Source organism: Cherax quadricarinatus, chromosome 6, assembly GCF_038502225.1.
Source record: "Cherax quadricarinatus isolate ZL_2023a chromosome 6, ASM3850222v1, whole genome shotgun sequence".
In the NCBI taxonomy this organism is placed as follows: domain Eukaryota; kingdom Metazoa; phylum Arthropoda; class Malacostraca; order Decapoda; family Parastacidae; genus Cherax; species Cherax quadricarinatus.
Window position 1 is genome coordinate 21,516,182 of NC_091297.1, and position 27,746 is coordinate 21,543,927.

The 27,746-nt window shown below is 39.7% G+C and overlaps 1 protein-coding gene across 1 annotated transcript in view; it reads right to left on the reverse strand.

Moving 5' to 3' along the window:
* RpL3 (ribosomal protein L3) overlaps nt 1-15,278 on the reverse strand; it is a 48,816-nt gene extending 33,538 nt beyond the window's left edge. The window contains exons 1-3 of the mRNA XM_070080958.1: nt 15,193-15,278; nt 5,450-5,642; nt 1,332-1,500 (exon numbers count right to left, since the gene is read on the reverse strand). Coding sequence (XP_069937059.1) covers nt 1,332-1,500; nt 5,450-5,642; nt 15,193-15,195 — 365 coding nt within the window. The 5' untranslated portion in view covers nt 15,196-15,278. The remainder of the gene's footprint in view (nt 1-1,331; nt 1,501-5,449; nt 5,643-15,192) is intronic.
* Between the last annotated feature and the right edge of the window lie 12,468 nt (nt 15,279-27,746).

Sequence of the window (27,746 nt, forward strand, 5' to 3'; positions counted from 1 at the left end):
GGACAAATAAGAGTGAAAAGAACTGGGTCTGATTAGTACCTGAAGTACTTAACGTACCATCTATTCCCACCCACCCATTAGTGGATGGGAATGGTTGGTTTTGGAAAGGACTTGCCAGTACAGGCCAGTAGGACTGTTGCAGTTTTCCTCCATTCTTATGCTCTTCAGCTACTGCTGCAACTACAACTACTACCGTTGCAAACAACCACTACCACCACATAATATAACACCATCTTGGGTTCTAGGTAAATCCTTGCATAACTTTAAAAATTAGTTTGGAGAAATATACAAATTTTAGGTAGCAGGTTGGCAAACAGCAACCACCCAGGGAGATAAGAACATAAGAAAGAAGGAACACTGCAGCAGGCCTACTGGCCCATTCGAGGCAGGTCCAAGTCTCCTACCGGCTTAAGCCAATGCCCCAACCTAGTCAGGTCAGGTCACATTCACTTAAGGCACACAGAAACTGACCTAGTAGCACAAGCTAATCAGGTCCAACTCACACCCACTACCATCCTGCCAAGCGAGTGCAAAATGAAAGCCTGCAATTGTTTTACATGATGGTAGGATTGCTGGTGTCCTTTTTTCTGTCTCAAACATACAAGATTTCAGGTACGTCTTACTACTCCTACTTACACTTAGGTCACGCTACACATACGTGTACAAGCATATATATACACACCCCTCTGGGTTTTCTGCTGTTTTCTTTCTAGTTCTTGTTTACTTCCTCTTATCTCCATGGGAAGTAGAACAGAATTCTTCCTCCGTAAGCCATGTGTGTTGTAAGAGGCGACTAAAATGACAGGGGCAAGGGGCTAGTAACCCTTTCTCTTGTATAAATTACTAAACTTAAGAGAAACTTTCGTTTTTCTCTTTGGGCCACCCTACCTTGGTGGGATACAGCCGGTTTGTTAAAAAAAAAAAAAAAAAAAAAGTACAAATGAAAGGAGTTGGATGTGAGGTCATGCCTAGAATGGGCCAGTAGGCTATTGTAGTACACCTCCATTCTTATGTACTGGTGCTCATTTTAGTCTTACCTAATTCAGAAAAATGAACTGTCAATCTGTAAAAAAAATTTTTATTTTTCAAAATCTTCCCACAATGAATTTTTTTTCCAGGGTCTCCCACAGTAAAAAGTAACTCACATCTGTAAAACCTTAAAATATAATCCCTGTCAGGGATTTAGCAAAGCCCTGATTGAGAGTATCTTCCCCTTGATCTTGTGGCTGTGGGGGCGACTAATAGCTGGTAACATTACGGTAGGTATGTTCAGTATAAAATGTACCGAATTTTTATAGAAACTTGACTGCATTTTCAACTGATTATCTTACCAGTTCTTGTAGAAGCGCCTTTTGCATTCTTCTGAAAGATGCTCACACCAAACAGTTTTGAAGGTTCGCATACCTTTTGGGGTGTTTATGTAGCCAACAACACCAACACAAACCATAGGGGGTGTTTCCAAGATAGTTACACCTTCAACAACTTCTTTCCTGTTTATTTCTGAAAATAGAATGTGCTATATGCATTACTAAATAAGGACTTGCAGACATAATAAACACTAATAAATATAGTTTTGTAGAGTATATGGTTTTCCCTCTTGATCACAGCCCACTAGGAGCTTCAAGAAGTTATGGAATATACACACTCCAATCCTCACCTGGTTGGTATACCAGGGGACTGGTTAATCTCTGATGCCCGACATGGAATCACTATATGAACAGCTTCCAAAGTCGTTTTGTGGGTTGCAAGCGTAAGCCAGCTACCACAGAACATCAGGTTTCAATAAAGTAAAACAAAAAAATTACACCAATGCAAAACTAACAACCAGTGAACATTTACCACCTCAGATGGCAGAGCTATGAAACAAATAATTAAACACTATTCAAATCTTAAAAAAAAAAAAAAAAAAAAAAAAAAAAAAAAAAAAAAAAAAAGCTATACCTGGGAAGGTCAGGACAGACAACTTTAAGATGTTCATTATAATCAGGGGAATAAGCCATTAGGGGTTATACATCACAAGGGAAATTTGAGGTAATCAGGTTTGATCCAAGAAAGGGAATGGGAAGTCCACTTTCTGTGATCAAGAGCCCATTGAAGGCATCAAAGCACTGACATGGAAAGGTAAATGCATAGTCAGTGTTAAGCCAATGCATATGCATCCCCTTATGTGCACTACAAACTTGTATTTTAATTTTTTTTTTTTTTTACTTTATTATACAAGACAATTTCTTTTAAAAATGAAATTATTCAAGATTCTTTAACATACTACAAACTTGTGATGAACCTAAAACAGATGCATTATTGCAATAAGATTATACTAAGTTCTCATTTCCAAGGTAAAGTATGCTGTAACAAGTCTTACCATCACCAATCATTCCAGGATATATTTGGTCTGAGAAATAGAGTAAATTTTTATTTGTGTGTGAATAGAAAAATTGGATATCACACTGGAGAGAGGGAGTGTGGAAGAAGTGAATGTTTTCAGATATCTGGGAGTCACCTTGTCAGCTGTTGGGTTTATGAAGGATGAGGTTAACCACAGAATTGATGAAGAAAAAAAGGTGAGTGGTGTGTTGAGGTATCTGTGGAGACAAAGAATGTTATCTATGGGGGCAAAGGGAATGTACCAACACTGTTATATGAGTGTGAAGCTTGGGTTGTAAATGCTGCAGAGGAGGCAGCTGGAGGCAGTGGAGATGTTCTAAGGGCAAAGTCTGGTGTAAGTAGTATTATGCACAGAATCCGAGTGTGGAAATTAGGTGGTGTGGAGTTAACCAGTTAGCCGGACTTGAGCCCTGAAAATGGGAAATACAATGCTTGCACTTTAAAGGAGGGGTTTGGGATACTGGCAGTTTAGAGGGACTTTTAAACGGTCGTATCTGAGCGCCTCTGCAAAGACAGTGATTATGTACGAGTGAAGTGAAAATGTTGAATGATGATGAAAGCATTTTCTTTCTCTCTGGGTCACCCTGCCTCAGTGGGAAACGGCCGACATGTTAAAAAAAAAATAAAGAAAATTTTGTTTTAGTACCAGAAATATCTACATTGTTTAGTTGATTTTGACTTCAAATTGATATTTTTTTTTTAATTTTGTGCAAATCGGCCAAATTAGCAATTTCAGTAGTATACCTTCCGCTGGGTCGCCATCTGGAGAAACCCAGGCCGGAAGTACCGGCAAGCCTACATGAACGAGTATACCTTCAATAGAACTGAAGGTATACTACTGAAATAGCTAAGAATTTAGTCAACTGAATTGGCCCAAAATAAAGACTCAAAGTTGGTGAAATTACCAAGGAGTAAACTGCACCGAGAACACTAAACTTATGCCTGTATAATTCCATAAGTTTTCCCTGACAAATTTCATACTTTTCATGCCATTGCCTACAGAAAAAGATTTTCTATTTCAGATTTTAAAAACAAGGGGGGAGGGGAGTAGAGCAACATTAAGTTCAGGGGTGTGGATAGTGAAAGGGTTGAGCACTATAATACATGGATTAACAAACTTTGCAGCAGGGGCAAAATCACAAGCTTAATTCTTGAACAACAAAATTTGTATTGAGGGAGGGAAATCGTCAGCAACAAAAGGAAAAATATGGGTGTGCTCAAAATATCTAGCACTCAACAACCGACATTCAGATTTAGGAAGGACAGAACAATCAAATTACAACCTTAATATTAACAGAATGGTACAGCTTAAGAAAAATGGAATTAAGGACTACAGATGCAGCATAATAAATTAGCCAAGGTGTAGAAGTCTATGGCAGTCTAAGATAGTAAGGTATATCAGAGAAAGGTTGAAGGACATATAAAGTGGTAAGAACTTCCGCAGGCAGGTGGCATACACGGATATACTGGCTCAGTTAGGACTAAGTGGTTTTTAGTCTCGACTAAGCAAGATTACATTCATGAAGGAAATCTCTGGAGAATCTGGCAAGCCAGAATATTTTTAGAGGAAAAAATAATGCCTGCTCTCTTAGAGATGGTTGCAGCTTCATCCATACACTTCAGAGAAGAGCTATTTAGTGATGGTTAATGAATTTCCCTATGGGCCTCTTATCTTGAAAAAAAAAACTATTTTAGATATGCAAGAACATGGAATATTTTAGAAAGTAAAGCTGCATTCTGAGTAGGCATACATTAAGCAAGAGTATGAAAGAAGGAATAATATTTTAAAAAGTCAAGCTGCATAGTGAGCTGGCACACAATTAACCCTTTCAGGGTCAAGAGGCCTTCTCCTAAACTTCTCAGGGTTGAAAATTTTTCGGGGAGAAAAAAAAAAAAAAAAAACCTCGGAGAATCTTTTCCCGATCATAATGAAATTTAATGGAAAACTTATGGAATTATGCTCTTGCGAAGTTAGCGGTCATGGCGATGTTTACGCATCAGCGATTTCGCCCACTTTGAGCCCTATTTTCAGCCAATTCCAGTGTACTAGTCGACAAAAATCATAACTATTTCACTAGAACTCCATTTTTTCTATCGAATGAGTACAAGAAACCACCGATTTACTCATTTCAACTATCAGTAAAGTGGTCAGAAATTAGCAATTTTGCCAATTTCACACAAATTTCAAAAGATGCCAATTTCCAAATAGTCCAGAATAAACAATACAGACACTCCTGGCACTAAAATAACATTTTCTCCATTCATTAGTCACGTCCCCACGCCCCTCTTACATTTCTTTTGCCTTCCACTTTGAATTTTTATTCTCACAAAAAATAGAAGATTTACTGTTATGCAGACTACTGCATTAGTGTAGAAATGGTATAAATATTAGGGCAGCTGTGAAAGAATATTACACTCACCAATTGACGTGTATTGGATGTGTGGCATGATTTGCTTGCTTTTGAACTTGGCAAAATCGAACATTTCTGCTATTTTGAGCTCAATTTCAAGGTACTTTTCATTGCGAAACCAATCAAAATCATCTCAATTTCTGTAATATGTCTTCCATTCTATAAAATGAGACCAGGAAAACTAGAATACAACCATTAATACCATACAAAAATAAAGTGCAAAGCTGCCGTTTTAAACCAAAAACACGGTCAGTTTTTTTTTTTCTCATTATGCACTGTGTGCTGTAGGATTTCATTTATACCGTGCACACTGACCACATATACCCATTCTTCCATATTTAGGCCTACCAGCTTTCTCTTGCTAGACTTGAAGGCGCCAGAATTTACGCGTACTAGTATGTCAATAACCCTGGTGCTTAAGCCGTACTAGTACGTCGGAAACCCTGAAAGGATTAAGCAAGAGCATAAAAGATTACCTAGCATGGACCAGTAGGCCTTCTGCAGTAGTGCTCTATTTTTAGTCTTTGAACACAAAGTTTAACTCTTAAGGATATAGGCTATGGTAATTTAAACCACTATTTATAATTTACCAAAAAATTTAAGTATAGCAGTTTAAGAACGAAAGTACTAACACCAAAACACTAAATACTTACTGGAGCCAGGCTTATCAGCAACACGGACTATGTGAGTCATGCCTGCTTTGTAGCCAAGAAAAGCAGTAAGATGAACAGGCTTTGAACTGTCATCAAGAGGAAAAGCCTTCACCTTAGGACGATGACGCTTTGAGCGTTTCTTAGGATAGAATCCCATTGACCCATGACGGGGTGCGCTAAACTTTCGATGAGACTGTAAAGAAATGAAAAACTGACAATAAAAGACTCATTATGATTAATACACAGCATAATTCAGTTTTATAGGTATGGACTGCAAGGTTTTATTTCCTTATTATGAATATGCATTTCTTTATTATGGAATATGCATTCTCAACCCTCACACGAGCTACACTAGGAGACCAATTTGTCCAAAGCACAAACAATTACTGTACCAAAAAGTTCCCAAAATGGCTGAAGTGGACCTGTATTAAAATGCTCCAAATTGGTTAGGCCACTTACCTTTATTATCCCACCTCCCTTCCCCCACCTACCCTTTTCTTATATTTCCAGTCTTACCTATCCTTCCTTTCCCCATCTGAGGGCCCTGAATCTGCATTCTAAAAAGGCATAGAATTAGGGGGGGACATGATTTAGGAGTATAAATGGAAAAATAGGAATAAAGGGAATGTAAATATGCTAAAAATATCTATCAAAGGCAGGACTCTCAGCAATGGTTTCAAGCCGGAAAAATTTAGATTCTGAAACGATGTAGGAAAGTACTGGCTTAGTAACAGTTGTGGATAAGTGGAACAAACTCCCAGGTAGCATCATTGAAGCTAAAACCTTGTCTGGTTTTAAAAATAGGCTAGATAAATACATAAGTGGGTGTGGGTGGGTGAGAGTTAGATTTGCCTCACATGGGCCAGTAGGCCTGCTGCAGTGCTCCTTTCTGATGTTCTAATTTACACACCATCATGTAAGACAATTGTAATCACTTAAAACTTGTTTAATTGTACAGGAAGGCCCCACTTATATGGCAGGTTAAGTTCCAGACTCCCACCGAAAAGCGGAATGTAGTCTTTTTTGCCTTAAAACATGCAGGAAAGCCTGATAGCACGTTTACACTATCATATATAGTGGCACCTCGGGATACGAACAGTTGAAAATTCGAAAAATTATGTAGGTGTATTTATGTAAGTGCTTTTGAAGTGTATTTTATGAGTTGCAAGAGAATCGAAGACTAACCCAAAAGGATTCTTTCAGGTATACAGAAGTAAGATCAGGGACAAGATAGGCCCACTCAAAAGTTACTCGAGTCAGCTTACAGACAGTGATAAGGAAATGTGTAGATTTTTTAACACTTGCTTCCTCTCAGTTTTTACTCGAAGATACTAGCGATATTCCAGAAATAATAAATTATGTAGAACAGGATGATAAATTATGCACAATTAGGGTCACAAGTGACATGGTTCTTAGGAAAATTGATAAATTAAAACCCAACAAATCCCCAGGCCCTGATGAACTGTATGCAAGGGTTCTAAAGGAATGTAAAGAGGAGCTTAGCAAACCTCTGGCTAATCTTTTCAATATATCACTACAGACTGGCATGGTGCCAGATAAGTGGAAAATGGCAAATGTGATGCCTATTTTCAAAGCAAGTGACAGGTCCTTAGCTTTGAACTATAGACCAATAAGCCTAACCTCCATAGTGGGAAAATTTATGGAATCAATAATTGCCGAGGCAGTTTGTAGCCACCTTGAAAAGCACAAATTAATCAATGAATCTCAGCATGGTTTTACAAAAAGGCGTTCCTGCTTTACGAATTTATTTACTTTTTTCACTAGGGTATTTGAGGAGGTAGATCATGGTAATGAATATGATATTGTGTATATGGACTTCATTAAGGCTTTTGACAGGGTCCCACATCAGAGACTATTGAGGAAAATTAAGGCACATGGAATAGAAATTTTTTTCCTGGATAGAGGCATGGTTGACAACTAAGCATCAAAGTGTTTGCATAAATGGGGAGAAATCAGAGTGGGGAAGCATCACGAGCGGTGTTCCACAGGGGTCAGTGTTGGGCCCCCTGTTGTTCACAATCTACATAAACGACATTGATGAGGGCATAAAGAGCGACAAAAGTAAGTTTGCCAATGACACCAAAATAGTCCGTTGAATTCATTCTGACGAGGACATTAGAGCACTCCAGGAAGATTTGAATAGACTGATGCAGTGGTCGGAGAAGTGGCAGATGCAGTTTAATATAGACAAATGCAAAGTTCTAAATGTTGGACAGGAAAATAACCATACCACACAAACTAAATAATGTCGATCTTAATATTACGGATTGCGAAAAAGATTCGAGTCCTGGTTAGCAGTAATATGAAACCTAGACAACGGTGCATAAGTGTTTGCAATAAAGCTAACAGAATCCTTGGCTTCATATCAAGAAGCATAAATAATAGGAGTCCTCAGGTTGTTCTTCAGCTCTATATATCCTTGGTTAGACCTCATTTAAATTATGCTGCACAGTTTTAGTCACCATATTATAGAATGGATATAAATGCTCTGGAAAACATACAAAGGAGGATGACAAAGTTGATCCCATGTATCAGAAATCTTCCCTATGAGGACAGACTGAGGTCCCTGAATCTGCACTCTCTAGAAAGGCATAGAATTAGGGGGGATATGATTGAGGTGTATAAATGGAAGACAGGAATAAATAAAGGGGATGTAAATAACGTGCTGAAAATACCTAGCCTAGACAGGTCTCGTAGCAATGGTTTAAGTTGGAAAAATTCAGATTCAGGAAGGATATAGGAAAGCACTGGTTTGGTAATAGAGTTGTGGATGAGTGGAACAAACTCCCAAGTACAGTTAGAGGCTAAAACGTTGTGTAGTTTTAAAAATAGGTTAGATAAATACAAGAGTGGGTGTGAGTTGGACCTGATTATCTTGTGTTACTAGGTCAGTTGTCGTGTTGTACTGGCTTAAGCCGGTAGGAGACTTGGACCTGCCTCGCATGGGCCAGTAGGCCTGCTGCAGTGTTCCTTCTTTCTTATGTTCTTATGGGAACAAATTTGTTTGGCATCGGCACTCGAACAGCCTTCTGGAACGAATTAAGTTCGTATCCCGAGGTACAACTGTATTAACCCTTTGACTGTTTCCGACGTATAAGTACGTCTTACGAGCCAATGTTTCTGACGTATTTATACGCACAAATTCTAGGGGCTTCAAATCAAGCGCGAAAGGCCTGGTAGACCTACATGAGAGAGAATGGGTCTCAGTGGTCGGTGTGCACCCTGTGAAAAAAATCTGGGACCCAGCGGTGCATTGTGGGAACGCCATGTTGTTAGTCCATTTTCACCATGCCTCTCGGTAAGAAGTTCCTCACTCCTCGGCGGATTGGAGGTCTTTTGTTCCCAAGTGATAGCTCTAACAGCGATGAAAATGTCAGTGACAGTGAATTCCAGGGTTTTGAAGTGAGTGTTACCGGAAAAAGTGCCCAGGATAACGTAATTAGTGATGAAATCCCAGATGACCCACAACCTTCCACCTCTGGTGCTGGGCCGGCTTGTTCACGTTCACGTTCGCCTGTACCAGGACGAAAGAGGAAACTATTTGGTCGTGTACAACACCCAGATGTTAGCAGTGATAGTGATTTCAAGGTCATTGAAAGCAGTTCTAGTGACAGTGAGTGAATATTCCCCAGTGAAGCGGCAGTATGTACGACGTAGCATGCGGTCTGGTAGTGTTTCATATGTTGTTCCAAGGGGAAGGAGAAACTCTGGGAGCACATCCCGTGGCCCTACACCACGACCTGATAGTGAGGATGACGATATTTTAACGATAGGTATGAATGTTGTGAGTGATGGAGCAGGCAGTGGTGGTGATAGTGAGGGTGGCACGGCCCATGTGGCACCATCAGCGGGCCACGCTACTACCCACGCTGCTGACTGCACAACAACCAGCCTCACCGTACCCCACACTCCCACAACCTGCACCACAACCTGCATAACCACAACCACAGTACAATATCCAGACCCCACCAGCAGACCGCATCTGGGATTGGCAGGACGGTGACGAGTTTGTTCCCAGTCCCCATGACTTTGATGAAACACAAAGTGGAATAAAGCCATCTTGTCCACTTGGGAACAATGCCAGTGAACTGGACTGCTTTGAGTTATTCTTCGATGAACCACTGATGGACATCATTGTCAGGGAAACAAACACATACTGTGATTACACCATGGCAAATACAATTCTCACCAAAATCACGGCTACACAAGTGGAAGGAGACAACTGTGGCAGAGATGTACCTGTTTTTTGCCACAATAATGCTTATGCCACATGTGTATAAGCACACTGTCACCACATACTGGGCAACAGAACGCCTGATTTCAACTCCAGGTTTTAGTGACATTATAGGTGTCAATCGTTTCCCGATACTGTTAAGTATGTTACACTTTTCAGACAAAACCAGGCCTGACAGAAGCGACAGGTTATATAAGATCAGAAATGTGTTTATGTACCTGAAACAAAAGTGCTGCATGTATTTTTATCCCTTCAGGAAGCTTGTTATTGATGAGACCTTGATTTTATTCAAAGGAAGACTCTCATTCAAGCAATATATACCAAGCAAGAGGAAACGCTTTGGTATAAAGCTATTTGTAATGTGTGATTGCAGAAGTGATCTAGTTTTGGATATCATTGTGTACACTGGCAGTAATACTTTGAGAGATACCATGAAGTTATTGGGTATCTCTGGTGATGTGGTTCGAACAATGATGGAACCATATCTTGGTAAGGGGCATATGTTATTTACTGATAACTGGTACACAAGCCCCTTACTCAGTGATTTCTTGCGAGCGAACTTGACAGACGTGTGTGGCACAGTGCGTCGTAATCGTAAACATATGCCAAGGTTCGACGCTGGCACTCGCAGAGGTGAGGTGCAAGCCTTTGATGCCAATGACATCATGGCACTTCGGTGGCATGACAAACGTGATGTCACATTGTTGACATCAGTTCACAGAAACGAAATGGTACCCAGTGGCAGGGACAACAGACACACCAACGAACCCATTCTAAAGCCTGCAGCTGTCATGGACTACAACCTCAATATTCACTTAGTGGACAAATGTGACATGCAGATTGGGTTTGCAGACTGTGTACGCAAGAGTTATAAGTGGTATATAAAACTTTTTTTCCATCTTGTTGATATCTCTATGCTAAATGCTTATAACATATACAAGTTGAAGACCAACAAAACACCAAAATATGGTGAATTTTGCCTGTCAGTAAACAGACAAATAATTGCAAAGTACCAAGGAGCAACTCCTGCAATAGACCAGCGCCCACACACGTCATCTCGTTTGAGGCCTGGTGATCACTACCCCATACAACTGCCTCCTACTACTGCCAAGAAAAATGCTCAGAAGAGGTGTTATGTATGTATGCATACCACAAAACTCCCACAAACACGCAGAGACACTCGTTTTATGTGTGAGGAGTGTGAAGTGCCCCTCTGCATATACCCATCTTTCAGAGAGTTCCACAAGCTGCAGCAGTTCTAGGAACGTGTTTAGTGACTGTACATATGTATATATATTATGGAACAATAGTAATAAACATTGTTTTGTATTGTTTGTTTGTGTAAACAGTGTATACACAAACTAATAGTGATAAAGTTTGTTCTGTTATTGTGTTGTAAATAATGAGTGTATATTTGAAGAATGCACCTTACATTGGTCTCACAGGCCACATAAGTTACCTGGAACAGAAAAATACTGAAAAATGCAAGAAACCTTTGAATTAGAGTAAATAAAAGAATACTGGGTGGGCGGCAGTCGCCGCTGTTGCCGTACGCACGTCACTTTCTGCAAACTTCGCGGCTCTATATCTCGGTAAGTACTGATGGCAAAAATTTATTAGGCTTAAAACACTCACAAAAATATTCCTAACATTTTCATAAGAAAAAATAATTTTTTTTTTCAAATATTTGGCGACAGAATGACAGTTTCAGAGAGGGGCCTGAAACAGTCAAAGGGTTAAGAACGTAAGTGTGCCACAGAGCTAGGCATAAAAAAATACAAAAATAAAATGAATGCACAGTGCTTACCTTAAAATATTTTTGGTCACCAAACAAAATAAAAAAATTGGATTTGGCACCAACATCGCACATACTAGGGCACTGCCTACTGATAAAACAATACTAAACTAATTTATTATGAAGGAAAATATTGTAATATACCTTATTTTCATCCCACCAAAAATCGAGGTTGGTCAATTGTGGACATTTAATAAATTATCTGCCCGTTATCCCCCCCCCTTCATTGCTGAATGTTTCATGAAAATTGTTTCACTCCATTATTAATAGTGTGCCTTCTGTAAATAGGTCAATCACTTACTTTTGAGATATTAAGAGGAAAACATGACAGCACATTACTTTGGAGCAAATATTTTTAAATTTTTGAGTGACACTACGAGTAAAGGCATATGAAAGCCACTACATGCATATATATATTACCCATGATGTCACCACATCAAATAATGTAGTTAATATCAATGCTAGACACATTTTGGTGTAAATCTCATTTTCCTACAATATTAACAGATTTTAAAATTATTTTCCTGCTAGATTAACTCATTTTCTGAATTTATTTTTTGTACGAAAAATGTTGAAAAGGCAGAATGCCATAAAGCTGGTGCCTCCTGTATTTAGTGCCCTAATTTGTTCACTTAGTATGTCAGAAGCTCCATCAACTTCAGCAAAAAACAGAGTAATATACATAACGTGCTGAAAATTTCTAAACAAGACAGGACTTGCAGCAATGAGTTGAAGTTAGAAAAAATGGGGTTTAGAAAGGATACAGTAAAGTACTGGTTTGGTAATAGTTGTGGATAAGCTCTTTGCTGATGACACTGTGCTCTTGGGAGATTCTGAAGAGAAGTTGCAGAGATTGGTGGATGAATTTGGTAGGGTGTGCAAAAGTAGAAAATTAGAAGTGAATACAGGAAAGAGTAAGGTTATGAGGATAACAAAAAGATTAGGTGATGAAAGATTGGATATCAGATTGGAGGGAGAGAGTATGGAGGAGGTGAATGTATTCAGATATTTGGGAGTGGACGTGTCAGCGGATGGGTCTATGAAAGATGAGGTGAATCATAGAATTGATGAGGGGAAAAGGACGAGTGGTGCACTTAGGAGTCTGTGGAGACAAAGAACTTTGTCCTTGGAGGCAAAGAGGGGAATGTATGAGAGTATAGTTTTACCAATGCTCTTATGTGGGTGTGAAGCACGGGTGATGAATGTTGCAGCGAGGAGAAGGCTGGAGGCAGTGGAGATGTCATGTCTGAGGGCAATGTATGGTGTGAATATAATGCAGAGAATTCGTAGTTTGGAAGTTAGGAGGAGGTGCGGGATTACCAAAACTGTTGTCCAGAGGGCTGAGGAAGGGTTGTTGAGGTGGTTCGGACATGTAGAGAGAATGGAGGGAAACAGTGACTTCAAGCGTGTATCAGTCTGTAGTGGAAGGAAGGCGGGGTAGAGGTCAGCCTAGGAAAGGTTGGAGGGAGGGGGTAAAGGAGGTTTTGTATGCAAGGGGCTTGGACTTCCAGCAGGCATGCGCGAGCGTGTTTGATAGGAGTGAATGGAGACAAATGGTTTTTAATACTTGACGTGCTGTTGGAGTGTGAGCAAAGTAACATTTATGAAGGGTTCAGGGAAACTGGCAGGCCGGACTTGAGTCCTGGAGATGGGAAGTACAGTGCCTGCACTCTGAAGGAGGGGTGTTAATGTTGCAGTTTAAAAACTGTAGTGTAAAGCACCCTTCTGGCAAGACAGTGATGGAGTGAATGATAGTGAAAGTTTTTCTTTTTCGGGCCACCCTGCCTTGGTGGGAATCGGCCAGTGTGATAAAAAAAAAAATAAGTAGATCAAACTCCTGAGCAGCATTATTGATGCAAAAACCTTGTGTAGCTTTTAAAAAAGGTTGGACCTGCCTAGCATAGGCCAGCAGTGCAGGTAAATGGTTTAAAGAACTGACAAATTGATAAACTAGACACATGTACATGTAGATTTATTGCAGTGTTCCTCGAGTAATGTATCACCACAAGAACGACCAGTCACGCTCACCCTAAAACTTGCATCATACAATCCACCTCAAAATAAAAAAAACATTTGCTAGCCCCCCCCCCCAAAAAAAAAAAAATTAGAATTAACTTTTTGCCAAACTATGAATAAGGCTGCTTGGAGAACTGCATTTGTGTAATCTTAATCATCAGGACATTTATTAAAGGACCCCAATGAAATAGGTCAAGACTCTCTTGGGTTATCCAAGGTAATCTACGCACATGCTATGTATGAAAACTTATGTAACTATTTATGTGTACCTATACCTGAATAAACTTACTAAGGAAATATTTCCTTTAATACATGTCGTGAACTCTACACACACTGTTCTTTTCCAGTTCTGATGGTATCACCCAGGGCTGGATTACGGTATGGGCTTTAGGAGCTGCAGTTTAGGGGCCTCCAACCCAGGGGCCACTGCCGGCTGGAAGGACCCAGAGATATTCTCAACTTACAATTTACTGACGTTTTGGAGAATTTAGTTCCCAAGAAATTGTGTCAAGCAAAAATCTTTCAATTTCAATTGTGGTCAGCCTTAACTTTCCCCTTTGAAAATATGACTGGGGTCCTGACAGTACCTGTACCCCAAGGACCCACAAAATATAATGGGTCCTGACAGTACCTGTACCCCAGGGGCCCACAAAATATAACTGGGGTCCTGACAGTACCTGTACCCCAGGGGCCCACAAAATAAAGCTGGGGTCCTGACAGTACCTGTACCCCAGGGACCCACAAAATATAACTGGGGTCCTGACAGTACCTGTACCCCAGGGACCCACAAATATAACTGGGGTCCTGACAGTACCTGTACCCCAGGGACCCACAAAATATAACTGGGGTCCTGACAGTACCTGTACCCCAGGGGCCCACATAATAAAGCTGGGGTCCAGACAGTACCTGTACCCCAGGGGCCCACATAATAAAGCTGGGGTCCTGACAGTACCTGTACCCCAGGGGCCCACATAATAAAGCTGGGGTCCTGACAGTACCTGTACCCCAGGGGCCCACATAATAAAGCTGGGGTCCTGACAGTACCTGTACCCCAGGGACCCACAAATATAACTGGGGTCCTGACAGTACCTGTACCCCAGGGGCCCACATAATAAAGCTGGGGTCCTGACAGTACCTGCACTCCAGGGGCTCACAAAATCTGGTGTCACCAGGAAACTGGATCTGTGCTCCAGTTTCCTGAATTAACCCTGAATACCTTCCATCCCCCCCCCAACAGGCGCTGTATAATCCTACGGGTTTAGCGCTTCCCCCTTTACATAATAACCTGGTGTCACCATATGAACGATTGAGATTGAAAAAAAAAAACTAAGCAATGTTATTTGAAACTTTTAAATGCTATATTTATAGCTGCTGGATTGCAATGCTGTTGCAATTTGCTATAAATAATCGTGAGCATGAAGGTGTTAGTATTATTATTATAATCAAAAAGAAGCGCTAAGCCACAAGGGAAGGTGTTAGTAGACAGCTGCTGTCCTCGTGGCTACCATCATCTATACTCACATTATATTACTATTACTTACTATATACACTCTCAAACTACCAATACACACAAACAACAGATAGTTAACACCTTTCTAGTGCACAACTATTCATTTCCCATTCATACAACTAGCAAAAAAAGTATAAATAATAAGAGATAAGCGCCGTATACCCTACCATGATGCCTCACACTGCTGGAAAGACCTGGTGTTGCTGCTGCTGCTTCCTAAGATGGCGGCCACCCTCCTCCACCGCTGCCACATCTTATATTCACCAGGGATATATAAATATATATTGTCTTACTACTCTGCTATATAAATTTATTTCAGTCATATACGTTTTTATAAGAGGCGAATTTATTGTAGATAATGACTGTTTTTAATTGTTAAATGAATTAAGGCAATTCAAATTAAGTTCCGGCATATTATATTTAAAGCGGGGTTATACAAACGATAAATTTAACTTACAATAACATACATTTTAATTAAAATACAATAAAGGATAAAATAAACTCAACAAACATAAACAGCTTGCTTTATAGTGTAACTTTCTGCAACGTAACAACAAGCAATAAAACTTGTGTATCCAAAAAAAATCGCTAACATAAGCCATTAGTTCATATTTCTCGTGTCTTCTTTAAATAGACTCAATACTAGTGTTGCTATTTTGAGGGAATTTCTTTTAAATTTCTGGGAGAAACGACCTCACATGAGAACTTTTGTACGAGGACATTTATACCATAAAATCTGAGATTTCACTGTGGGAATTTAACTTCGTGTTGAATTCTTTATGAGACTCATATCTTAATATCATGATTATGCAACCTGTACCCATGGTATTGTAGATGGTAGTCAAAATCAAAATCAAAATGTTTATTTCCATCCTACTCCACAAACTTGACCACTATGGTATAAGAGGCCTTCCGCTTGCATATTTTAAATCCTACCTTTCTAATAGGTATCAGTATGTCACCATTAAAGACACAGCCTCACCAACACGGCCACTTGATACTGGAGTTCCTCAGGGAAGTGTCCTTGGACCGCTGCTCTTTCTCATTTACATCAATGATCTTCCAAACATATCCCAACACCTGAAACCCATTCTCTTTGCTGACGACACGACTTATGTCATCTCCCACCCTAATCTTGCCACCCTCAACACCATTGTTAATGAGGAGCTGATCAAAATATCGACTTGGATGACAGCCAATAAATTTACGCTTAACACTGACAAAACCCACTATATTATGTTTGGTAGCAGAGCAGGTGTTGTGCAACTTAACATTAAGATCGACAACACTCTAATTACCAGACATAATGAGGGCAAATTCATTGGCCTATACCTCGACAACAACCTAAATTTCAGCACCCATATCCAACACATAACAAAAAAAAGTATCCAAAATGGTTGGGATCCTCTCCAAGATACGATATTACGTGCCGCAAACTGCCCTTCTCACACTATACCATTCACTTATTTATCCATACCTCACCTATGCTATCTGTGCTTGGGGTTCAACTGCAGCAACACATCTAAAGCCAATAATAACCCAACAAAAAGCCGCAGTAAGAATAATCACTAAATCCCATCCCTGGCAACACCCCCCCCCCCACTCTTCATAGATCTAAACTTACTCCCTGTTCAGAACATCCACACTTACTACTGTGCAATCTATATCTACAGGACCTTAAATTCCAATATTAATGTGGAAAATTGCATTTATCTGAATGTAACTAATTATGTACATAACAGTAAATGATAACAAAGATAATTATTATTTATCAATGTTACATAGACAAGTAGGAATTTGGGACACCTAGGTCGCAGAAAATGTCCCCCTTCGATACCTACCACTGTCATAACCACAAGTTGCTCTGGACCTATTAATTAAATGAAATATACATACACCAGGAATACTGGTAAATATATAAATTTGTGGACTGTATATTAAAAATAATAAATGGTTATATAAATATACACAATTACATAACAGAAGGAAAATATATCTTAATATCACTCACCAATTTGACTGGAGATTAATGTGTATCATACTCAGAAAACCTCACTCTTAACTAAATCTATGAAAATAATGCTGGCCAGAATTACACACAAATCTAGAGAGCTTATCTGAGGTTCCTGGAGCTATCTTGTCCAGTCGTCTGATAAGTTATGCAGGAATGCACATCCACCAATTTCGCCTCCTATTTGAGAGGTGTCAACACAATTTTAACCTCTAGAGCACGAAAAATTCTTCCCATTACACCAACGTTTGTACAAAATTCAAAGCCAAGATGGCGAGTGTCTCTTCTTTTTTCGATAACATACTTCTTTACAATATAGGGCATCTATTATCCTATAAATTACCGTATTTCTGGAAAATATATACAGTATTTTAAACCACAATTAACCTTGACCTAAAACGTTTTCTTGATAGTTGTGACAGGATCCACAGGCATAACACCAGACACAAACATCTCTATGACATTCCCCGTGTTCGACTAAACCTTTACGAAAATTCAATGTATTTCAAGGGACCTAAATTCTGGAACACCCTACCTGAAAACTCTAGAACTGCAGACACATTCATCACTTTCAAAACTACAGTTAGAAAACATCTTATCTCTCTGATCCACCCCGACAACTAACTACATGATAACCACCTGGTGGTTCACAATTACACTCACTCACCCACTGACTATAAACCCAGAAATACTAATCTTAATCTTAAAATAATAAATCCTAACTAGTCATGTTTGCCTATGATACTCAAATATAGACACCTTGTATTGTGCCAAAACAAAAGCATTCACATTGCTAAACTCACAAATTATGATGTAGTCACTTAGCCTTAATACCATAATCTGTAATGATTTAATGTTAAGAATTAATCTAAGTCTGCTCGAAATGCCTAGCCATGCTAGGTGTCCTAGTGGCCCCCTCCTGGAGGTTACCTGGAGGTTATTCCGGGGATCAACGCCCCCGCGGCCCGGTCCATGACCAGGCCTCCCGATGGATCAGGGCCTGATCAACTAGGCTGTTACTGCTGGCCGCACGCAGTCCAACGTACGAGCCACAGCCCGGCTGATCCAGCACTGACTTTAGGTATCTGTCCAGCTCTCTCTTGAAGGCAGCCAGGGGTTTATTGGCAATTCCCCTAATGCTTGATGGGAGGCTGTTGAACAGTCTTGGGCCCCGGACACTTACGGTGTTTTCCCTTTGTGTACCAATGGCGCCCCTACTTTTTATTGGGGGCATTTTGCATCGCCTGCCCAGTCTTTTACTTTCGTAGGGAGTGATTTCTGTGTGCAGATTTGGGACCATTCCTTCCAAGATTTTCCAAGTGTAGATTATGATATATCTCTCCCTCCTGCGTTCCAACGAGTACAAGTCAAGTGCTTCCAAGCGTTCCCAGTAGTTAAGGTGCTTGACAGAACTTATACGTGCAGTAAAGGATCTCTGTACACTCTCTAGATCTGCGATTTCACCTGCTTTGTATTCCAGCCTAGAGAGAACAAGTGATTTGAAAAGGATCATCATTGGCTTGGCATCTCTCGTTTTGAACGTTCTCATTATCCATCCTATCATTTTCTTTGCACGTGCGATCGTGGCACTGTTGTGATCCTTGAAAGTGAGATCCTCAGACATTACTACTCCCAGGTCCCTTACATTATTTTCCCGCTCTATTGTATGGCCAGAGTCTGTAGTATACTCTGTTCTAGTTATTATCTCCTCCAGTTTTCCATAACGGAGTAGTTGGAATTTGTCCTCATTGAACATCATATTGTTTACCGTTGCCCACTGGAAAACTTTGTTTATATCTTCTTGGAGGTTAACCGCATCCTCAGCAGATGACAGCCTCATAAGATAAGATTTCGTTCGGATTTTTAACCCCGGAGGGTTAGCCACCCAGGATAACCCAAGAAAGTCAGTGCGTCATCGAGGACTGTCTTAACTTATTTCCATTGGGGTCCTTAATCTTGTCCCCCAGGATGCGACCCACACCAGTCGACTAACACCCAGGTACCTATTTTCTGCTAGGTGAACAGGACAATAGGTGTAAGGAAACGTGTCGAAATGTTTCCACCCGCCGGGAATCGAACCCGGGCCCTCCGTGTGTGAAGCGGGAGCTTTAGCCACCAGGCCACCGGGCCACCCCAGATCCTAGTATCATCCGCAAAGGATGATACGGTGCTGTGATGTATATCTGTGTCTATGTCTGATATGAGGATAAGGAATAAGATGGGGGCGAGTACTGTGCCTTGTGGAACAGAGCTCTTCGCTATGGCAGCCTCCGATTTAACTCTGTTGACCACTACTCTTTGTGTTCGATTTGTTAGGAAGTTGAAGATCCATCTCCCCACTTTCCCAGTTATTCCTTTAGCACGTATTTTATGGGCTATTACGCCATGGTCGCATTTGTCAAATGCTTTTGCAAAGTCTGTGTATATTACATCTGCATTCTGATTTTCTTCCAGTGCATTCAAGGCCATATCATAGTGATCCAGTAGTTGTGAGAGGCAGGAGCGACCTGCCCTGAACCCATGTTGCCCTGGATTGTGCAGATTTTGGGAATCCAGGTGATTTGCAATCCTGCTTCTTAGCACTCTTTCAAAGATTTTTATGATGTGGGACGTCAGAGCTATTAGTCTATAGTTCTTAGCTAATGCTTTTCTGCCACCTTTATGGAGTGGGACTATATCCATTGTTTTAAGTGACTGTGGAATTTCACCCATGTCCAAGCTCCTCCTCCATAGTGTACTTAGGGCACGCGAGAGGGGTTTCTTGCAGTTCTTAATGAAAACAGAGTTCCACGAGTCTAAGCCCGGGGCTGAGTGCATGGGCATGTTGTCAAAGGCTTTTTCGAAATCTATCGGAGTTAGGGTAATGTCGGAAATCTGGCATTTATTTATGGAGTTTTGAGGCTCATTCATGAAGAAATCATTTGGGTCGTCGATCCTCAGACCGATTAGTGGTTCATTAAACACAGAGTCGTACTGGGATTTCAATATTTCACTCATTTCCTTGTTGTTATCTGTGTAAATCCCATCCTGTCTGAGTAAGGGCCCGATACTAGATGTGGTATTTGCCTTGTTTTTGGCATATGAAAAGAAATATTTTGAATTTCTTTCAATTTCACTAATAGCTTTAAGCTCCTCCTGTCTTTCCTGGTTTCTGTAAGAGTCATTTAACTTAAGTTCGATAGTTTCCACTTCCCTGGTCAGCGCCTCCTTTCGTGTATCAGATATTCTATCACTCCTGAGGAGCTCAGTGACTCTGTAATTTGTATTTTATAGCATGTAAACCACAACATACCCAAAACCTGTAAACCCCACATTGTAACCATTATTCTATAATGAAGATAACATCTTATTATCATACTAAAAAGACTATCTACTACACGAGGGTCATTAAGACTATCTACAATACGAGGGTCATTACTAGGAATCAGGTAAAATTTACACGTATGTTAGCTAAAAAAATAGAAAATCATTCCCCTCCCTTTCTGTAGCTACATTCATCAGACACCTTTTGGCACTCTTCTTGAACTGGTTCATGCTATGACTGGCTTTGACTTGTGAGGGTAGTCTGTTCCATTCCTTTATTGCTGTACAATAAAAGGTGTTTGAAGCCTGGCCACTGACTGTGGGTACTACAAAGTTGTGCTCTCTCCCCCTAGTACTATGATTGCTTTGGTTCCCAACCTTGACAAAATTGACAGCAAGATATTCTGGACACTGTTTGTGAGCAATTTTATAAGCATGATTTAGCTTCAGTTGTTTTACTCTGTCTTCAACATTCAACATACATACATTGTATTAATGTATTAATGTACATTGTATTAATGTACAATACATTGTACTGATGTACAATAAAAGACTATTTTACATTATTAAAACGATAAAATTAATGAGTTTAGAGACAACTCAAGAAATGTCAAAGTATTTTAATCCACAGTGGTATATTTAGCACTTAGTTATAATAATAATAATAATAATAATAATAATAATAATAATAATAATAATAATAATAATAATAATAATAATAATAATAATAATAGATTAGATTTTAGATTTTGCCACCGAAGTGGCTAGTTTATTGTGCACCCCATATCAATCCTGTGGACGATATCCATCCTGTGGACGGTAGCGCGAGAGCATATAGATACACAAAAGGCCTAGGAACTAGGCCCCAAAGGGTTAACAGGAATACATATGGATTTATATCTACGTATCTATAGTTCACTTATCTGTTACAAGCAAATTTAGGAAATTTGCTTAGTATATCTGGTATCTTATTTTCATTAATAAGATATCTTGACATGTCACATAGGTTATTATACTGTTTGTCTCTGTATTCTTCAATAAGTGGACAATTAAGCACATAGTGTTCAAGACAGTGACCATATGCCTGATCACATAATTTACATTTAGTTTGATCATCATCTGTGTGTCTCCCAAACTGCCAGAAGTACTTGTAACCAAGCCTAAGCCTGGCCACTACAACATCAGTCAGTCTGTTCACATTGCAAGTTGTTCCATAAACATACTTATCTACGTTCATGTTGTCATAGTGGGTTATAGATCTACTCAGGCTTCTAACTGCATTCCTATAACAATCATTTTCATTATTTACTTCTCTCCTAATATTATTCCTAATGCTAGACACAGATATACCAAAGTTATATTCTACATTCTCCTTCTGGGTACTCTTCTTGGCTAACATATCAACTTTATCATGAAGGAGTAATCCAATGTGTGATGGGATCCATAGCAATTGTACATTAATTCCTTTGTCCCTAATTTTTGAGTATCTATACCTGGAAATAAGTCACTCTGTCTGACTTTTTTGGGTTATCCTAGGTTCTCTACACATATGCTGCTATGTATGATAATTCTATGTAACTGTATTTGTGTATACCTGAATAAACTTACTTACTTACTTACTTACTTACTTACTTACTTACTTACTTATTCTCCAATGAGCATGTTGTTGGAGTCATTATATGAGTCAAGAGCCTTCAATGATGACATAGAATCAATAATGATGATAGAGTCAAGCTCAGTGTCATAGGTTAGCTTTAGCGCCATTAGGATTGCAAACAATTCAGTTTGCAGTGTAGACGCCCAGTTGTTAATTCTTACGCCTAGCTCAACAAATTTATTTTCGTTTTTAACAAGGGAGGTGGCAACAAGAGCAGATGCAGCCCTGCCAGAAGACTCCTGTTTAGATCCATCAGTGTATATAACTTGTGATAACTTATTACTACCAGCTAGGTGAGAAATTTCTTCTTGAGCAGTTGCTCTAACAAGAGATTTAAGGAAGGGATTACTAGCAATGAGCTTCTTGGGAGGGACTTGCAGGTATGTGATATTAAATGAACATATCTTCCACGGAGGGGTGAAATGCTCTTGTTGCCTACAGTGATACAGTTCATGCAGGTTATAAAACTTCATGTAATTGCACGTTTTCACAATCAATTTAGATCTGTGTGTATTTACCTCTAGACACTTGGTAAGATTCATTGTGACAGTGTCTGGTTCGTTTCTCAACATTCTAATACCGAGTACAGTGTTAATCTCAATAATCCTATCACTGATACTAGAAATACCAAGCTCCATCCTCATGTTAAGAACTTTTGTAGATCTGGGACAGCCAAGAATAATCCTGAGAGCTTCATTTTGCATTAACTCCAAGGGTCGGAGAGAACTTTCTCTAGGTAATATCAACATGGGAGCAGCATAATCAATTAAGGACCTAACATAGGCTATGTACATCATTCTTACGATTCTCACATTAGCACCATAGTTGGGGTTGTAGCCAGCAACAGCTTTGAGAGCATTTAGCCTAGCTTTGCATTTCTTGTTTAGTTGTGGTATAGTGGATTTGTTAAAGGGTACATCTACACCAAGATATCTGTAAGTTTTAACGTAGCTAATGATTTCACCCTGCACATAGATGGGTGGGGGATGTCGTTTGCTTGTTAATATCTTTGTTTTAGAGGAAGATATTATGAGGCCTAGTCGATTACAAATTGCTTGAACTTCATTAAGAATGGTATTCATCTTCTTATGCCCTGTTGTATGGATCATGATATCATCAGCATAGCTTATAGCTATATGTTTAGGTGAGGCAGGTAGAGCATTTAGGAGAGCATTAATCAGAATATTAAATAGCATGGGACTAAGAACTCCTCCCTGCGGTGTACCTAAAGACATTTCTTTAGAATCACTTCTGAAGCCTTGGTAAAGGACAGAGGATACTCTATTTGACAGGTATTCTATTATCCAGCAGAGTAAGCTACCACCAATATTCATTTTGGCTAGTTCATGTAGTATAACGGTTCTGTTTGCAATATCAAATGCAGATTTTAGATCAAGAAAGTGGTAAAACTAGTAGAGGTGTGTGCAGTGAGAAAGGTGGAAATACAGTTCTGCACACTTTTACCTTTCATGAACCCATAGAGGTAGGGGGAAAGTTGATGACTGATTCTGTAGTACAGTCTGTTAAGCATCATTCTTTCAAAAGTTTTACAAAGACAATTAGTTAAGGAGATCGGCCTAAATGTATCAGGCTGTTGGGGCTTAGGGATAGGCACAATGAGCCTATTGGTCCAGGAAGTAGGATAATAATAATAATAATAATAATAATAATAATAATAATAATAATAATGATAATAATAATAATAATAATAATAATATAATAATAATAATAATAATAATAATAATAATAATAATAATAATAATAATAATATTATTATTATTATTATTATTATTGTGGAGAATTAATTCGAATTTGGAATGGGTGAGGTTACTCAGCCTCCTCTGCCCTCTGAGGGGTCTAGTCCTCTCGCAAGGAGATAGTGAACTCGAACCAGCTATAAACATGTAAATAGTTCATTACCACTGTAACTTGTTCAGCTATCAAAACTCTGCGGTCCAGTCCCTGGACCCAATATATGTCCGTAATCTTTTGACAACATTTCCTCAATGAAAAGCAGAGGTGCTACGAGTACACTGAGAGACAAGACAATAAGTGTCCGGGGCCCAAGACTGTTCAACTGCGTCCGAGCATACATAAGGGGGACTACCACTAAACCCCTGACTGTCTTCAAGAAGGCGCTGGACAGGCACCTAAAGTCAGTACCTGACCAGCCGGGCTGTGGTTCGTACGTCAGTTTGCGTGCGACTAACAGTAACAGCCTGGTTGGTCAGGCCCTGAGCCACCATAAGGCCTGGTCACAGACCGGGCCGCGGGGGCGTTGACCCCCCGAAACCCTCTCCAGGTATACTCCAGATTAAGATTCTAGCAAACAAGACTGAGGAGGCAGTAGCATCCATCTGTGAGTCCTGGTTAGATGACACGGTGACTGACGTCAACGTTAAAATAGGCTACAATATATAACGCTTGGATAGAAATAGACAAAGTAACTGGCGAAACTACACTCAACTATTTCTACTACACTAAACTTTCACCATCACACTCAACTATTACTATTTTACTCAACTATCACCACTGTAGTCAACTACTACCAATATTCTATATTATCACATTTACACTCAACTTTCACTACTATACTAAAGTATCACCACTACATAAGGTGATGGAACATATACTTATGTAAGAAATGACTACTTACATCCCAAGACCCGATTTGTATGACAATAAAATGAAGATTCTATGGTTGGAGGTGTTGCTGCCCAAGACGTAACCCATCCTCGCAGGAACTAGTTACTGTCCTTCCATCCATATTATCCTATATAATTAAAGTAATAAATGTTTCTCTAAGTACATTTTTATAATATTACTAATGAACAGTAATCTGAAAAAAATGTAACATATTTTTCACAGGTTCCCTAGCTGCCAGCCTCTTCGAAGCTGCTGTTAAAAAGCATCTCATTACCTTACACCTGTTGTCCTGTTCACCAAGCAGCAAATAGGAACCTGGGTATTGATGGACTGGTGTGGGTCGCATCCTGGGGGTCAAGATTGAGGACCCCAATGGAAGACAGGCAGTCCTCGATGACGCATTAACTTTCTTGGGTTATCCTGGGTGGCTAACCCTCCGGGTTAAAAATCCGAACAAAATCTTATCTTATCTTATCCAGCCGTACCGAAGATTCGATCTCCGGATCTCAGTGTGTGAGATGAGTGCGCTAGTGATGGAGTTACGGGACACCCTAAGCTTATTCAGGTACAGGTACACATAAATACAGTTACATCAATTATCATACATACCAACATGTGTACACATTACCTGATATAACCCCAAAAAAAGTCAAAGTGACTTATTTCCTCTGGGGTCCTTGTAATAACTTATTATTTAAACCTTAAAATTTAAAACAGGTAAGGAGGTCAACCATTTGAAAAGCAGTTGCGATAAAAGAAAATATATTAGAAATAAGGTAAACTGAATTATTTACATTAACATTGAAGAAAGGATCAGATCACAGTAATATGTACTTGTATGAATATGAAATGGTATGTAAGGTAACTTGCCATGATTAGTGACCAGATCTACCTGGAGTTCATTACCTTTGTAACTAGTTCAGCTGTCATAACTTTGGGGTCCAGTCACTGGACCCATTATGTACCTTTGTAATCTTTTGACTACCGCCCACAGGATGGGTATGGGGTGCATAAAGATATTAAACTAAAGTGTGTGTGTGTGTGTGTGTGTGTGTGTGTGTGTGTGTGTGTGTGTGTGTGTGTGTGTGTGTGTGTGTGTGTGTGTGTGTGTGTGTGTGTGTGTGTGTGGTGTGTGTGACTCAACAATCAATATTTGCACCAATAACTCATTACAGTTGTGACCGGGTGTGGAAGTGTGAATTGCTCATTACTCTATAATTTGTTCATGATTGTAGCCAAAGTATAAACGTAAGTAACCATTCTACAGAATTCATTACCTTTGTAACTTGTGAGCTCATTACCTTTGTACCTAGTTCAGCTATCAAAACTTTGGGGGCCCAGTCCCTGGACCCATTACGTACCTCTGTAATCTGTAAATACCTTTGTAACTTGTCATGATTGTGACCAGACTTACCTGGAGTTCATTACCTTTGTAAATTGTGAGTTCATTACCTTTGTAAATTGTGAGTTCATTACCTTTGTAAATTGTGAGTTCATTACCTTTGTAAATTGTGAGTTCATTACCTCTAACTTGCTCAGCTATCAAAACTTTGGAGTCCAGTCCCTGGACCAATTATGTACCTCTGTAATCTTTTGACTACCGCCCACAGGATGGGTATGGGGTGCATAATAAACATATTAAACTAAAATTATATTTGGGATAAGCTCTGCCCAAGATGTAGTGCATTTTCTAGGCCTTCAGTTTATTGTATGTCGTGTCCAGTAATATTGAAACTTAGATTAGTAATTGTATTTTGCCAACATTCGTAAGAACTTCCATTAACGTTATACAAGCTGATTCACTAAAACTTCCAAAATATTGCTTGCAAAAAATCCAGTAGTAGTTATAAGTTTATTTTGGGACTGCCCGAAATGCTTTTCATGATAAGGGGTTTTCTATAAAGTATGTCAAAAAAGTCACGTTTTTCTGGATCATTCTAAACCATACTTTGTAGAAATAAATTTTTTTCACATTTCATATAATTTTATATTAGTTTCCCCTAAGAGAAAGAAAATCCATTTTCTTTTATTTTTAACTATAAGTTTTCGTTTATTTTGAGAGTTAACTTTAAAAAATATTTTGAACTTGCATCCTCACTCAAGTCTAGTCTGAGAGTTAAATTCTCAAACAACAGCAGCTTTCCTCGTCACCTTTCTTGATGATAAAGAGGCAGACAAGGTACTCACGCCTGCTGCACTGAAGATCTTAGACGACCGTGGCTTTACCATCTCCACCTCACCTTACATGGTAGCTAAACGGTCGGTGTTTATGAAACTCCTTGATAGACTAATCACGAACATGTCTACCGAGGACATCCAGTCATCACTTGAAGATCTCAACACTTGGGCTAAGACTGACTCTATTGTGAAGATCCCCAACGTTTCCTCGATGCTCAAGATCACGTTTCTGGACGTCACCATGGAGACCAGAGCACTGTCTGATGGCCTGGCCATCTCATACTACTTTATCAACCCTCGTCAAATTGAACCAGAACGCTTCAGCCATGTAACACCTTGTTGGACATTCTACTCCTACAATCAATCAACTGCCGACTGCCATGTGAAGAACAAGAAGATCTGTTCCACCTGTGGGTCTGAAGGTCACGACTTTCGTTCCTGCACATCGACTGCTGCTCCCACCTGCATCAACTGTAAGAGCGAACACCATACTCTGGCAGCCATATGTCCTGTTCGTAAGGAGATCCTTTGATTCTGCAAGCCGCTCAGCAGCCTCCACCACCCACCGCCTCTCCTCTACCAGATGATATTTCAACAAAATTTTACTACTGCAAGACGTATGCACACATGCAAGATACATCTAACCCGGGTTGTTTCAACACAACTATGAATGAAATTCTTGCCATCGACAATATGCCATCATTCAAGTTCCCAGCTAGTCCTCCTTCAGCTGATATTTTGAAGATAATTCCAAAATTTGTCAGCTTCGAGGCACCAGATTACTCGCAAGATCTGTTATCTGCAGACGCCACCTGCTCTCCGTCGAGATCCACCAGTGAAAGACCAGCTCCACCTAAAGCCAACACCATTCTCAAGGGCCAGTCAGAGGCCTCGCTACCCTCGAAGCCTCAGCCATCCCCAGCCAA